The sequence below is a fragment of the Micromys minutus genome (assembly GCF_963924665.1).
Source record: "Micromys minutus genome assembly, chromosome: 25".
Lineage (NCBI taxonomy): Eukaryota > Metazoa > Chordata > Mammalia > Rodentia > Muridae > Micromys > Micromys minutus.
In genome coordinates, this window is record NC_137960.1 from 24,592,737 (window position 1) to 24,607,724 (window position 14,988).

Sequence of the window (14,988 nt, forward strand, 5' to 3'; positions counted from 1 at the left end):
TCCGGCTTCCCCTTGGACCTCCTGCTTTTTCATCTTTGGACCTTCTATTCAACTCACAGCCTTACTTAAAGAGACAAACAAATCCGAGCCACCCAAAAGCCCACTTCTGCCAGTGTGTATGGGCTCACAGGTAGGGACCAGATCAAAAGCTGCTTTATGGTACATATGTTGCGCCTTCCTGCTTTCCCCTCTAGGGCGCATGCTCCTCAAGGACCATGCTCAGTGCCTGGTCCACAGCAGCTGATCAGTGAAGGCGACATCGAATAGCTCAAAGAACATACATTTACTCACTAACATTCATGTTCTAAAGCCAGAGAGCAATACACTATTTCCCCTCTTTCACCTGCAGCTGGATCCTCCGTCACAGTTCCTGCTGTTCCGGCTTCCGGGTACCCAGCCCTGCTGGCAGGCTAGACTCCCTGCACTGCGCAGCTCTGCCAGCAGGGGGCACTGCACGTCCGCAGCTGAGCCAGACGCAGCTCCTGTCGGACTTTACTGAGGATTTCAGGACCCTGAGGGCTTAGTAAATTCGAAGCTTGCACCCTGGGGCCCTTGAAGTCCTTTCTTCACTGTGTGGCAGCCATTGTCTTTTCTTTCCCCAGAGTAAGTGCTTCAGCCATAGCTGAATCAAGGTGGGGCACCAGAAGCAAGTGAAATGATTAAAAACAACAACAAAACCATGGAGCATTCTTAGGATTTTTTCTTGTCTCCTTGGATCACAGTGAACCTCAGGTTAAGGAAGACCAGCCACTTTCCTGAAGGGTTCTTGTTGGGAAAGTGAATGTCCCACCCAGCCTGTGGAGTGACTTCTGGAGACTGGGAACAGGGGAGAGGGTGAGCGTGGATTCTGGGACATATTTGAGAAACGTTTACACTGCACTGACGCATCAGGCTTAGAGCAACCAGCACAGCAAAGCCTGCACTTGAGACTCCAGGCAGAGTGGAGAGACAGCCCCTCAGAGGCAGGAAGCAGCTGTCTCATAGGCGAGCAAAGCCGGCCGGGGAAGCTCGGGGATAACCCCTGGCTGTGTTCTGAGTTCGGGTGGAGTGCCAGGCTGAGGCAGAGCCTGGAGGTTCTGGGGAGCTGAAGCACCTCACAGGAAGGAACCTAGGGACCATTCAGCTCAACCTGTCATTTAACAGACGAGCGAACAGATGGCAATGACAGGCGCAGCCCCACTGAGTGGTGGAGCGGAGTCCATCAGACGACACTGTTGCTATGGTTTCCAGAATGCACATCCACCATGCTGGATGCCCAGGACTGTGTTGCAATGGGGCCACAATGCCTCCCCAATGAGCAAGCACCCTCACTTCCTGTCCCCCCCTCAAATTGCTTGTGACAAGAGAGCAGTGGTCTCTAGAACAGTCTGCTGTGACCAAGACAAAAACAAGGGCCCAGAGGAAGGGCCTAAAAGAAAGAAAGGACACAGGGCTCTTGGGGATATTTCCTGCAAAGTGTTATAATTAAAGTGATACTTTATGAGAGTTTCAGACAGAGGACAGACAGGGGGACGACCCACAAGGAACAGGGACTCAGCCATTGCTCTAGTGAAGCAGAGTCCCTGGGAGGCATGGCAGGGAGCCCGGGAGGAAAACCAAAGAGCAGGAGGTTCTGGAGGGCTGCTCAAAGCAGCTATTTTGAATTGGGAATTCTGCTGGGGGCAAAGGGCCTTCCTGGAGCCACTGGTGTCTGACATAGACGCTCTGGCCAGGCTTCCTGCTAGCTCTGGGTGCCAGGGTCATCTGAATTATCATTTATTACAGACTTCCTTTTGCTTGCCAGAGTATTTCCAAACTTGCAGCTTAAAAAGAGCGGGAAGAAAATGGCAGGGTATGTTCTTAATATAAATCCACAGCGAGAGACTGCAGACCAGAGACAGCTCCCGGGGCTGGCCTGTGTAGGGAGGGTTCCCTGCATCTACCCACAGGGCACTTGTTAAGGGAGCTGAGGTCTCTACTTTGAAGACTTGTTCATGTTTTAGGACCTTTGATCTGGCTGCAGACTCGAAGCCTAGCAGAACACTGACGGGGTCAGGGAAGGGTGGAGGTAAGGCAGCTGAGCCCAGAGGTCACTCCCAGAAAGATGGGGATGTGGGCACTACTCCAGAAGCGTCAGCAGCATGAAGGGCCACTCTAGGAGTCCCAGGGTGCTAAGGGGCAGGAGGTGGGAAGACTACTTGGGCAGAGCGAAGTCCCAGGCAGTTTCTTGGGCACATTTCCACATGGCCTGCATGAGACGTGTAAAGCCCATGTCCTTGGGCTTCTCCAGGCCTCTCATCAGCCGCTGCTTCATGATGGACACAAACTCCTTATTGCTCAGCTCCCCATTGCCTGGAGGATGAGAACACAGAGGCGTAAGCGGGGACTCTGGGACAAAAGCCACTGAGAAAACTGAGGCCTCACACCCCGAGGGCTCTGCAGCCCATCACACACTCAGCCACCTTCAACCTTGGATCTTTCCTGTTTCCAAACACAGCCCGCTGACACTTCGAGACTAGAGCGTAAGCCAGGTCTGTGTTCAGAGATGGATGAACTTTGTACATTGGTCCCTGGAATACTCCCAGGTTGCTACAGTTGGGCAAAGAGAGGATGCTGCACTGCAGGGGAGTAGTGTGGAGAGACACTGTGCTGCAGGGGAGCAGTGTGGAGAGACACTGTGCTGCAGGGGAGCAGTGTGGAGAGACACTGTGGTGTAGGGGAGCAGTGTGGAGAGACACTGTGGTGCAGGGGAGCAGTGTGGAGAGACACTGTGGTGCAGGGGAGCAGTGTGGAGAGACACTGTGGTGTAGGGGAGCAGTGTGGAGAGACACTGTGGTGTAGGGGAGCAGTGTGGAGAGACATTGTGGTGTAGGGGAGCAGTGTGGAGAGACACTGTGGTGTAGGGGAGCAGTGTGGAGAGACACTGTGGTGTAGGGGAGCAGTGTGGAGAGACACTGTGGTTCAGGGGAGCAGTGTGGAGAGATACTGTGGTGCAGGGGAGTAGTGTGGAGAGGACACTGTGGTGTAGGGGAGTGTGGCTGCTGGAGCACTTCCTTCCCTAGCAGGGAGTGAAGACCCCTGCGTTGTGGTGAGGCTGAGTTCAATCTGCTTCTCTACCTGGGAGGTGTCGCTGTCCCCCTGTACCCGGCATCCTTCTCATCCTTAGTGTGGCCCTAGAACCTTTGCTGCTCTGGGCTTACACATCCTCCCCGAGGTGCACTGGACTTTTATCTCTTCTTTTCTTTCAGTTTTGAACATTCTGTGTACTGGGCTTATGTGTATAGTCACTCCGTGTGTGCTTGGTACCAAGGAGGTCAGGAGGTGACAGATCTCCTGAAACTGGAGCTGCTATGTGCATGCTCTGAACTGTACCTGGCCTTCAGCAAGAGCAGCCAGCGCTCTGCTGCTCAGCCCAGCTCCTTATTTCTCTCCCTGTTTTTAGCATATGACACAGGCCCTGGCATCCACTATATTCTGTAAGAACAGAGCTGCGCCGCCATCTTCGCCCTGGAGACACTGAAACTGGTGTGCCCCCTCATCTAGCAGCGGCAAATGACGTGCATGTGTGTGATAATATTTTTGCTTCTTTATTTTCCAGAGAAAATTACATGTCTTTGGGGGAATCATCAGGATTAAATTTGGGAAAACACAGCTTCAAGCCATCTTACAAGTGTGATTGCTGTGGTCATTTAGAAGTCCATGTGGTCACCAATCTAAACCCACAGGCAAGGTGGAATTACAGAAACTGGGAAACGCTGGGCGGTACTGTCCTTTAATGGCAGCGCTCAGTCATGGTGTACACAGCAAGTTCCAGGCCAGCCAGGGCTACATAGGGACACCCCCACCTCAACAAAACAAAACTAAAATAAAACAACCCCAGAGAATGGCTAACACACAGCGGCCCAGGGTGGTAACCCCAAGCTCACAATGCCAAGGGCCGACCTGCTGAGGCAGAGAAGTGCTGCCACACAGAACTGTCCCACTACTAACGTCTAAATATATCGAGGCCCGGGACACCCTCTCCACTCCACGGGACTCCACTCACCGTCGCAGTCAAAGAGGGCAAACACCACGTCACATACATGGTCTGACAGTTCCACTTTCGCCACTGTCCTGGCCACTTGCTGCATGGTCACTGAGGGAAGAAAATGCTCGGTTAGTGCCGTTTAAACACCTCTATCCTCCTCTCTCCGAGTGGGGGCTGTATTCAGGTCGGATTTGAGAAAGCAAGGCCGGCTGTGGGGACGGCCCACCGTTATTTCGGTAGTGAGGATGGTGGGGGGAGGACCAAACCCTCGAGGGCAGCTGGGGCTACACAGTGAGAACCTGTGCCAAAGCCACAAGCAAACTTCAAGGTCATGACGGGGGCACCGGGCCATGCTCCAACATCAAAATGGGCTGTGCCCATCTTAGTGATGTAGCACTTGGGTGGCATGTGTCAGGCCTGGGTTTAAGTCTCAATGCCCCACAGTGAAGAATAAAAGAAAAAAAAAAGAGAGAATTTAATCTTTATCCACAACTCCCTTTCTTTATACCTCAGGGTATTGTTTGGTTTGGTTTTTTGAGACTGGGCTTCTCTGTGTAGCTATGCCTGTCCTGGAACTCCCTCTGTACATGGGGTTGGTCTTGAACTCACGGAGATCTGCCTCCTGAGTACTGGGATTAAAGTCATAGGTCACCATGCCTCACATGGGTCCTGCTTTGTGTGTGGATCAGAACTTGGGAGCTGGCATCTGAACTCAAGGTCCGCACGCTTGCACCACAGGTACTTCATCTTGCCAGCCCTGGGGCAACTTCATTAAAAATTTCTACCAGAAGACTTCCTTTAAAATAAACCAATGGCTAAGGTCTCCTCAGCGGCTTCCATGGACAGTAACAGGATGGCAAAGGTCAAGGAAAGGAGCAGGTGGCAGGAGGGGCGGGTCAGGTGGCAGGAGGGGCGGGTCAGGCGGCAGGAGGGGCGGGTCAGGTGGCAGGAGGAGCGGGTCAGGTGGCAGGAGGGGCGGGTCAGGCGGCAGGAGGGGCGGGTCAGGTGGCAGGAGGGGCGGGGCTCCGAGAGGAGGTCTGTGCACCTTAGTTCTGGGCCAGTCTGAACTCCTCATGGTGAGCTGTTTGCTGGCTAGCCACTTCTTCCCCGGGTCTGCTCCCATTTCTTTAACTTGTACCCCTAAGAAGCAGGGCACTTGGTTTCACTAGACCACCGCACAGCTTTTATTTATTTTATTTTTTGGCCTCTGCAGAGAAGTTCTCTGCTGCCATTTTCCTCCCCTGACATTTACTGTGAAATATTAGCAATCATGTGGAATTGGTTTTCCATGAAAGACGAGCCAGGAAGAACTAGGCAATTTCCGCTGTTTTCCCTCTCATTTATCCTCATGCCTGGCCTACCTATGCCTATAAATTATGTCACTGCTTACGATCAGCCACAAAGTGAAGTAAAAACTTACAGGAAGGCCGGGTTTGATTCCCAGCACCCACAAGAAGAGCACCCATACCTCTAGTCCCAGAGATCTGAAGCCTTCTTCTGACTTTCTTGGACACCAAGCACACGCAAGATACACATACATACTTGTGGGTGAGACATTTATGTACATAAAATAAAGAGGAAAAGGAGCAGGTTCTTCTTACGGACCAGCTGTGCGACCGTGGCACAGACCCCACGGAAGCGCTGTGGACCAGGATGCATCAGTGAGCCTCTTGCCACTTCACACTTTAGCATCGGTTCCAGTTTGTCTTGTCATTTTTTCCGAGTTGTTCTCACTTGCATCTGACACCTCTGTATATATTCAGCACATGGCCTCTGAGGTCAGTAGACGTAGGTAAGGCAGGGACACCATTCTGGGTGTCAGGAGACTGGGCTCTGAGTGGCTCCACCCCGACAGCTGCCTGATGGCTTCTCTCATATTCAAATCCGAGGACGCTGGAAGGAGGCCGGGGTTCTTGATGCACTGGGGACTTCGCTGCTGTTTATCTTAGAGGGTGAGGATGGGCATGGGGTGGAGTATCTGCAGACAGCAGAGACTCTCACGTGGCTGTCTCAGTATTCAAAGCCTCAAGCAGGAGAGGGAAGAGCTAGTCCCTTCTTCCTGCAGCCTGGGCTACTCTTCAGATCACCCTGTTCCCAGCTGGTGACTTTCAGTGCAGAGGCCAGTGTGTTTTGAAATAAAAAGATTTAGGCAGAACCAAACGTGGTAAGTTTCCATGTGGCATAGATGGACAAAACTACAGCACCAAGTTTGAGAGGCCGAGCCTTGCATGGAAGAAATGATTGCTGCTAACTATACTGTGTGGAGAATGTGGAGGGATGGAGGGAGGGGAGAGGGAGGCAGAGGAGGAAGGGAAGGAGGGAGAGAGGAGGAGGAAAGGGAAGGAAGGAAGGAAGGAGGATGTCATCAAAGGCAATTTACAAGAACACGCTGCTCTTTACACTTCTTAATGAGGAGATCTCCTAAGGAAACTCGGCTAACTTTGGAGGACAGACTGAGAGTGGAGAAGTGGGTATTCTCAGACACTGCTACCCACCCAACTTCCAGTGCTGCAGAGGAGGCCCGAGAAGGGGCTGAGTGTGCTTTCTGCCGCACCATTTGCTGCAGGCCACATCGATGTAACGTTTTAAGTGCTCTAACAAACTGCCTTGCTGCTCTCCTGAGGCTCCTGCTATGTCAGGTAGAATGCCTGGCCAGTCTTCCTGTGGCTCTCAGACTCATCTTTCTCCCCATGCCGACAGCACTCTGCTCCAATAAACCAGTAAGCAATATCCAGGCGTGTCAGTGAGAGAGCCCTTGACAATTTCTGCATAGCAGCTCATTAGGCTGGTATTAAGTGCTGGTAGACTGGGGGACTCCCAGAGATGGCGGCAAGAGCATCGGTACAAATGCCTTCCTTCATATGGCAGGGATAGATCATGCCCCATCCCCCCTGGAGGGGATGCCAGTGACCTGTGTACCCCTAGGGCTGCTAAGTCACTGTGACTCCTGAGGGTGGGAACAGTCTTGCTGGGTGCCCTTTTCATAGCCAAAAGGTCCTTAGAGAGGCCCCCAGGGTATGAATCAGAACAGCACAGAACAAACCAACGCACAGGGAAACTGCCAAACTGGGAACTGTCGGCACTGGTGGGACGAGAGCAGGCTCGTTCACAATGTCTCCAACATCTCTAAATCACAAAGCTGTAATTAAACCCCAGTGAAGAGGGCTTCCCTCCCCTCCCCCTCCTGGACCTCAGAACTGTGCAGAACTGGTGTTGGTACTGCAACTCTGGCCCTCTCCTATTTGGTGACTGTAATTCTGAAACACATGCTTGGGTCTTTTGTGATGGTTAATTTCCCCTGGCAAACTGATGGTACTTAGGATCACCATGGAACCCCACTCCCAGCCCATGTCTGAGAGCATGGTCACTCCAAATGTGGTCGGTGTAATCCCATGGGCTGGGGGTCTGGACTGAATAACAAGGACACCGTGAACTGGGCACAAGCACCCTTCCCTCTTCTTCCTGGCTGTGGAGCCGACACTGACCTCTGCCACCATGCCTCCCCTGCCCCAACACAGTGAACCTCCAGGCTGTGCCTAAGCCAGCCCTTCCTTCCTTAAATGCCTTTCCCTCTCCTGCGCATAGATGTGAATGTGGTACTTGCACGGAGGAGGATGCTAAGACATTGAAGGCTCTGCTCTCTTACTCTCCTTATGCTCTGGAGGCAGGGTCTGACTCTGCCCCCCACAGTCCTAGGGTGGCAGGTATAAGCCTGGCCATGCCCAGCCAAAATAAAGCCTAGGTCCTGGGGCTCAAACAGCAAGTGACATCACTGCCCATCCATCTCTCCACCTGCTTAGGTTTAAGGCAAGTGTCTTGTCACATGGATTGAAACGAGTAACTGATAGAGTCTTCTGGGATTTTGTTTTTGTTTTGACATAAAAGTCCTAATATCCTTGTAATTGCCAAAGCATATCTTTCTTTGTGTTCCCGAGATGACTGAGCTGACAGCACACATGTAGTTTCAAGATGGAGTCTGGACCACAGGAAAGACCAAGTCTCCTTGGGATTTTCCCACTCTGCCCTCTAACTGCCCTGTTAATTGGTCACCAAAGGCCAAGGGGTCAGCCAGTCATGGCTCTTCAACAATGCCTCCAAGAGCCTCGCAGCTCAGGCTTTGGCAAGCTTTTAGACTGTTGGCACATGAAGGTTCCTGGAGGATGGTGAGCCCTGGGAGGGTCCAGAAGTTCTGGGCTCCTCTCCAACCTCTCCCCATGTATCTGCGACCTTTGAAATAAGCCAATAAACCTAGGTGCTTGCTCCAGTACTTTGAGCCTCTCACAAATCAGCCAAACCTCATTCCATTAGGAATTGGCTGGGCAGAAGCTCAGATAAGACAATCTGGGGCTGTGACTCGTTTCTGAAGGCCAGGGTCGGTCTCAGAAGATGGAGACCTCAACCCACTGGTATCAGACCTGATCCTAGCTCCAGGGAGATACATCACAGAGATCCTTCTGCCTCTGCCTCCTGAGTGCTGGCACTGAAGGTCCCAGGAAGGAGAAAGCTTAATCAAGAATGACTGGTGACATTTCTACTTATCTCCCCAGGGGCCTACATCTATTTAAGGTTGCTATGGGGAGAAAACTGGCAGAATCCCGCCACTCAAAATCTGCTGCCATTTGTTCTGACAACTCTAGGCAGTATCTGAACTGTGCCAGGTGCCTGATTATTGGCGTCTGGTGTGGTTCGTGACTGGTCAACTCAACAGTGGGAAGACTCTCAGTTTCTGTGCTAAAACAATACATCAGGCTACAAACATTTACCATACAATGGCCACTCAGGAGAGCATCAAAATGATGAAACCCACGTGTCCACATAAAACCACAGGTTCTTGGAGCCAGAAGAGATGGCGACAGAAGAGGCAGAGACAATGAGGGATCCAGGGGACTTAAGTGACTTGCCAGGGTCACAAAGCTGCTGGGCCTACACATTTCACTGCTCTTTCCCTAGACACACTCGGCCTCTCACCTGATGGCACAAGTTCCTTCCTGACTTGATCACCTAAAGGGACAGAGTCCAGATAAAAGAAAAGCCAAGTTGGGGTACCCTCTGCACTTTGTGTCAGGGATGAGTGACAGCCAGGACTGGGGGAGGCGGCACTCCAACCAGACAGCAGATCCAACTGGGTTCTGCAGTGAGGGCCACACACTGTGCCCTCGGAACGCACGCTGACAACTGAAGTGACAACTAGAATGTGTGGGAGGACAACAACCTTATGAAAAGCACAAGTCACAGAGGTGACCCGAGGCGAGGGGCGGGGTGCTGTTCTCTATGCGACCCAGTTAGAGCTGCTTGTCTCTTCCCCTTGTGACGGTGTCTGGAAAGGTGACCCCACAGGTTACGGTGATGTCCTGAGCTGGTCCGTCATGTGATTAGTTAGTCATGCCCTGCTGGACTGCAGGGGAGAGAACTGCCAAGGTGAGGTGGAGGGAAGAAATGCCGCTTCAGCCCTGGGGAGGCTCCCTTCTTCTGCACGGGGCCCTTTCTTGTGTTTTGTCCTTTTTGATTTTTTATAACTTCTTCCAAGCCACTCTGGCAGCTGGAACACACATTCTGACACAATTTTGGGGTGAGTGGTAGAGAAAGAGCATTCAGGAGAGCTAAGGATGGAGACCAAAGAGCAACACAGCCAGCACCTTAGCAGTAAGAGGACATCACTTTGCTCTGTGTGCTACTTGCTCTGCATGGTACGGGTTGCTGACAACCTCTGTGTGATCAGGTGGCCTGCCTGTCAGAGGTGACACAGTTGGTTCCACCCTCTAGCTGACAGTAAGTGCTACCAAAACCAAGTGTAGTTCAGATGACGGCCACAATGGGCCCCTTGCTCCAACAGGCTCAGACTGACTTAGTTGTACGGTTTATTGCTTTGTCCAGTGCTGAGCTTAGCCTCACTGAAAATTGTATCACATTGTGTCTAAAAAATGGCAAGATTTTTTTGTTTTTTTGTTTTTTTTAAGATGTGTTGTTGGGCGATCTCAAACTGCTGGGCTCCATGAGCTGCCTACCTTAGCCTTCTGAGTCCTGTGATCATGCGATCATAGGTATGTTCTACCCTGCCTGGCTCCAGACAATCTTGTCTCTGAGCACCATTAGGCAGTTAATGTTTTCAGGTGACATGCTAGAGGACAGACAGACCGGAGAAGAGTTCCAGTTTAGAAGAGGCCAGCCCATGCACTGCTGAGGAGGAGAAATACCTGATGTGCTAGCCCACACAATGAATCGCAATAAAGTATTCTGGAAGGTGACTGCTTCCAGTCTGTGCATGTGGGACGTCGGGTGAGGAAGGGCAGGGATGGAGAGGTTAGTGAGGCTGGAGAATGGTGCAGAGCAGGGAGGGAGTTCATCAGAGGTCAGTCAAGTGTTCTTAGTAAGGGAACCTAACAAGCCAGGTCTTAGCTCAAGGCCAACATTCTCCCAACTCCCAACACACACTGAAACAAGTGAGACCAGGCTAATCTCAAATTCAAATTCCTGGATCCTCCGGCCTCAGCCTTCTTTTCTTATCTTTTTTTTCCTTCTTTGGGACTTTTGTCTGTGCAGTTCTGGCTGTCTTTGAACTCACAGAGGTCCACCAGCTGCTACCTCTCTCTGCTGGGATTAAAGGCCTACACTCACTGGCTTGCCTCAGCCTTCTGGGTCCTGGTGTTAGAGGTGTGAGCCACTAAACCTGGTTAGAAAATGATTTCTGGTTAGGTAATACTTTGCCTACTTCAGATGGTTTAGGGGTGAAGTCTTGCTCTCAGCTGTGTGCAGTGATGCCTTTACCGCTGGGAGGCCACCACCAGTAGCTCTCTCAGATACGAGCATAACAGACTCACTCTTCTTTCCCTCTTCCCATGAACCAGCAGCACAGCAAACAGTGCTGTGCTTGGCTCATCAGCACCTCGGCTGAGAAATAATTCCATCCATTATGGATGTGTAACCACTGCAGAGTGAATCTCCCAAGGACAGGATGGCCGTGATTTGCTGAAAGAGCTTCTCCTCTCTTCTACCCTTGCTCTGCAGAAGGCTCCTTCTTTATAACATGGTACCTTGACTGACGGCGATTCTTGCTCCAGTGAAGGCTGACTCCAGTGGCTGTGGACATGTTATAATTTCAGTGTGCTGAAATGACCTGAAATAGTCTCCTTTACATAGGCTGCTCATGGTAGTAAACCTTGAAGTCTCTAGCAAGCAGTGCGATAGAGCCTAATCTCGTGTGTGTGTGTGTGTGTGTGTGTGTGTGTGTGTGTGTATGATTGCACATGCTTTTGGAGGCCCGAGGCATCAGATACCTTTGCAGCTGGAGTTACAGGTCGTGGTGAGTCTTGGGTTCTGGGAATCAAACCCAGGTCCCCTGCAAGATCTTTAAATACTCTTTATTGCTGAGCCATGTCTCAAGCCCCTGAAAGTTTTTTGTTGTTGTTGTTTTGTTTTGTAAAGATTTATTTATCTACTTTATGTACATGAGCACACTCATTGAGACAAGAGACACAGCTCACCCTTGTGTGTGTGTTTCTTAGTGTGTGTGCAGAGGCTGAAGGACAACTTGTAGGAATTGTGGGTACTGGGGATCGAACTCATGTCATTGAGCTTAGCAGCAAGTGCCCTCATCTGTTGCGCCGTCTTGTTGACCCATACTTCTTGTCACCTTTCTTTTCTGCTCTGTTCCTCAGTGACCTATAATGCCAACTGACTTGAGTGTTGGCAGCTTATGTCCCTCTCCCACCAGCAGTCACGAATCTCTGAGGCATCTCTCCTTCTTACAAGGCAATCATATATGCACAGTGATGTAGTTAAGGCAGAATCAGTCTTCAGAATGCTAAGTGACTTTACATTTGGGAAAATAAACCAGGTCTCTGCATGGGAAATCCCCCATGAAGCAAACATTTATTTCAGATTTTGAACTTCCTTGTCTACACTGTGAATAATTTTACTTTAATAGCTGATAAATTGTCTTAAGACAGTGGGATCTTGGCCAGCATTTCCTTCATAGAACAATGTTTTTACAACATACAGCGATGAGCAGGGTGCACGGACTGCCTTCCACATGCTGCCAGAATTTACCAGCTGAAGCTCTTTAATGTTTTTTCTTTTTATATTTCTTTTTCTTATTGAACATATTATATTATTATATGTATTATAAATATATTATGTTTTATTATTTAAAATATGTTTTATTATTATAATAAAATGCTATCCCCTTTCCTGGTTTCCCCTCCATAAACCCCCTATCCCATATCCCCCTCTCCCTGCTTATATGAAGGTGCCCCCCAACCTCCCCACCCCCTCCTGCCTTCCCACCCTGACACTCCTCTAGACTGGGGCATTGAACCTTGGCAGGACCAAGGACTTCTCCTCCCATTGATGCCCAACAAGGCCATCCTCTGCTACACAAGCAGCTGGAGCCATGGGCCATCCATGTGTACTCTTTGGATGGTGGTTTAGTACCAGGGAGCTCTGGTTGGTTGGTATTGTTGTTCTTATGGGTTATAAGCCCCTTTAGCTCCTTCAGTCCTTTCTCTAACTCCTCCATTGGGGGCCCTGTTCTCAGTTCAATGGTTGGCTGCAAGCATCTGCCTTTGTATTTGCCATGATCTGGCAGAGCCTCTCAGGAGACAGCTCTATCAGGTGCTGTCAGCATGTACTTCTTGACATCAGCAATATTGTCTGGGCTTGTTGTCTGTATATGGACTGGGTCTCCATGTAGGGAAGTCTCTGGATGGCCTTTCCTTCAGCCTCTGCTCCATATTTAGTCTCCACATTTCCTCCTGTGAATATTTTTGTTCCCCCTTCTATGAAGGACTGAAATATCTGCATTTCTTCTTGAGCTTCGTGTGGTCTGTGAATTGTATTTTGGGTAATCCGAGCTTTTGGGCTAATATCCACTTATCAGCGAGTGCATACCATGTGTGTTCTTTTGTGATTGGGTTACCTCACTCAGGATATTTTCTAGTTCCATCCATTTGCCTAAGAATTTCATTAAGTCATTGTTTTTAATAGCTGAGTATTACTGTGTAAATGTACATTTTCTGTATCCATTCCTCTGCTGAAGGACATCTGGGTTCTTTTCAGCTTCTGGCTATTATAAATAAGGCTGCTATGAACATAGTGGAGCATGTGACCTTGTTAGATGTTGGAGTCTCTTTTGGGTATATTCCCAGGAGTGGTATAGCTGGGTCTTCAGGTAGCACTATGTCCAATTTTCTGAGGAACTGCCAGATTGATTTCCAGAGTGGTTATACCAGCTTACAACCCCACCAACAGTGGAGGAGTGTTCCTCTTTCTCTGTATCCTCACCAGCATCTGCTGTCATCTGAGTTTTTGATCTTAGCCATTCTGACTGGTGTGAGGTGGAATCTCAGGGTTGTTTTGATTTGCATTTCCCTGATGACAAAGGATGTTGAGTACTTCTTTAGGTGCTTCTCATCCATTCGATATTCTTCAGTTGAGAATTCTCTGTTTAGCTCTGTCCCCCATTTTTAAATAGGATTATTTGATTCTCTGAGGTCTAACTTAAGTTCTTTGTATATATTGGATATTAGCCCTCTATTGAGTGTAGGATTGGCAAACAACTTTTTCCATTCTGTTGGCTGCCATTTTGTCCTAATGACAGTGTCCTGTCTTACAGAAGCGTGCTCTTTTAAGTTTTAATCTTTGTCTGTAACACCCCTACCTCCACATTCCATCTAGGCTGACTGGAAGACCATTGCTTTGGATTTTCTTCTTTTTCTGTTGTCATATAAAAGTGTTGAACATTGTTTCGTTTTTAAAATGAAAACCTAGCATTATTATCGGTGTTTGACCTGATATGTGCTTATCATGAGCATGCCTGGTGCCTAAGGGGCCAGAAGAGGGCATCAGATGCCTTGGAACTGAAGCAAACTTCAGAAGAAGGAAATGGCCAGGCTACAAGCTACTGCATTGCTGGACTTGCTGTGGCCTGTGGAGAATCAACAGCAAGCAGGAGAAAGATGACCCAGTCCCACACAGAAATGAACGGGATTTTGCTAACAACTGAAAACCTTGATTGCAAGGTCCCTTAAGGTTTCGGCAGAGGGGCTGTGGGGATGGCTCAGTGGTTAAGGGTACTGGTTGTTCTTCCAGAGGATCCAGTTCTAGGACCCTGGTTTGAATCCCAGGACCCCACATGCCGGATCATCACAACAGTCTGTAACTTCAGCATCTTCTGACCTCTGTAGGCACCAGACATGCATGTCGTGTATAGACACACATACAGGACAAACATGCAAGCAAAATGGTCAGATCACATAAAATAAAAAATATCTAAAAAACAAACCAAAACTACACAAAAAGATCTGAGCAGGGCTCCAGAGGCAGCACCAGGTTCTCGACTACCTCAGCCACCAGCTACTAAAGGTGTCTCAGCTGCAGAAGCAAGTGGAGCTGGCCTGAGAGCACAGTATTTACGACAGGGAATGTCCCAGGCTCCCCAGGTCACACTTATTTATAGCTGCCCTCAATTTCCGCTGTGTTTTATACCTTTGTGCAACTCTAGCCCCACGCTGCTCAAATGAGGTTTGGGAGAGGCACTAGCCAAGGTCTAATTAAGTTTTAAATTTTCTAACAAGGAAATAAAAGCTGCTATTTTTTTCTTTTGGGAACCTGACAGCTTTTCTCTGGCTTTAAATTTATCCGATAATTATAAATCCGTCCAGTTTCACGTGGATTCGCGTGTAACTCTGGGCTATACCATGATGGTTAATCCTCACTGTCATCCCCACTGGAGTTATGGTCACCTAGGAGACACACCTCTGGGCATGTCTGTGAGGTCTGACTGAGGCTGAAGACCCATTCTGAAGGTGACCATATCCAATGGGCTGGGCCAGAATAAGAGTCAGAGAGGGAAGTGAACCGAGCAGCAGTGTTCATCTCTCTGCTGACTCTGGACAGATGCGGCCCCTCCCACAGCCACAGCTAGTGCCCCGCGGTGATGGACTGTATCCTCTCAAACTGTGAGCCACAACCAAACAAATGGCAGC

At 49.7% G+C, this 14,988-nt stretch overlaps 1 protein-coding gene across 2 annotated transcripts in view; it reads right to left on the reverse strand.

Annotated features, from left to right (window-relative positions):
- Positions 1 to 533: 533 nt before the first annotated feature.
- MICU1 (mitochondrial calcium uptake 1) overlaps positions 534 to 14,988 on the reverse strand; it is a 136,335-nt gene continuing 121,880 nt past the window's right edge. For both annotated transcript variants that reach the window (XM_080937830.1, XM_080937829.1), the window contains 2 exons: positions 4,025 to 4,114; positions 534 to 2,331 (listed from right to left, as the gene is read on the reverse strand). In XM_080937830.1, coding sequence (XP_080793956.1) covers positions 2,174 to 2,331; positions 4,025 to 4,114 — 248 coding nt within the window. In that variant the 3' untranslated portion in view covers positions 534 to 2,173. The remainder of the gene's footprint in view (positions 2,332 to 4,024; positions 4,115 to 14,988) is intronic.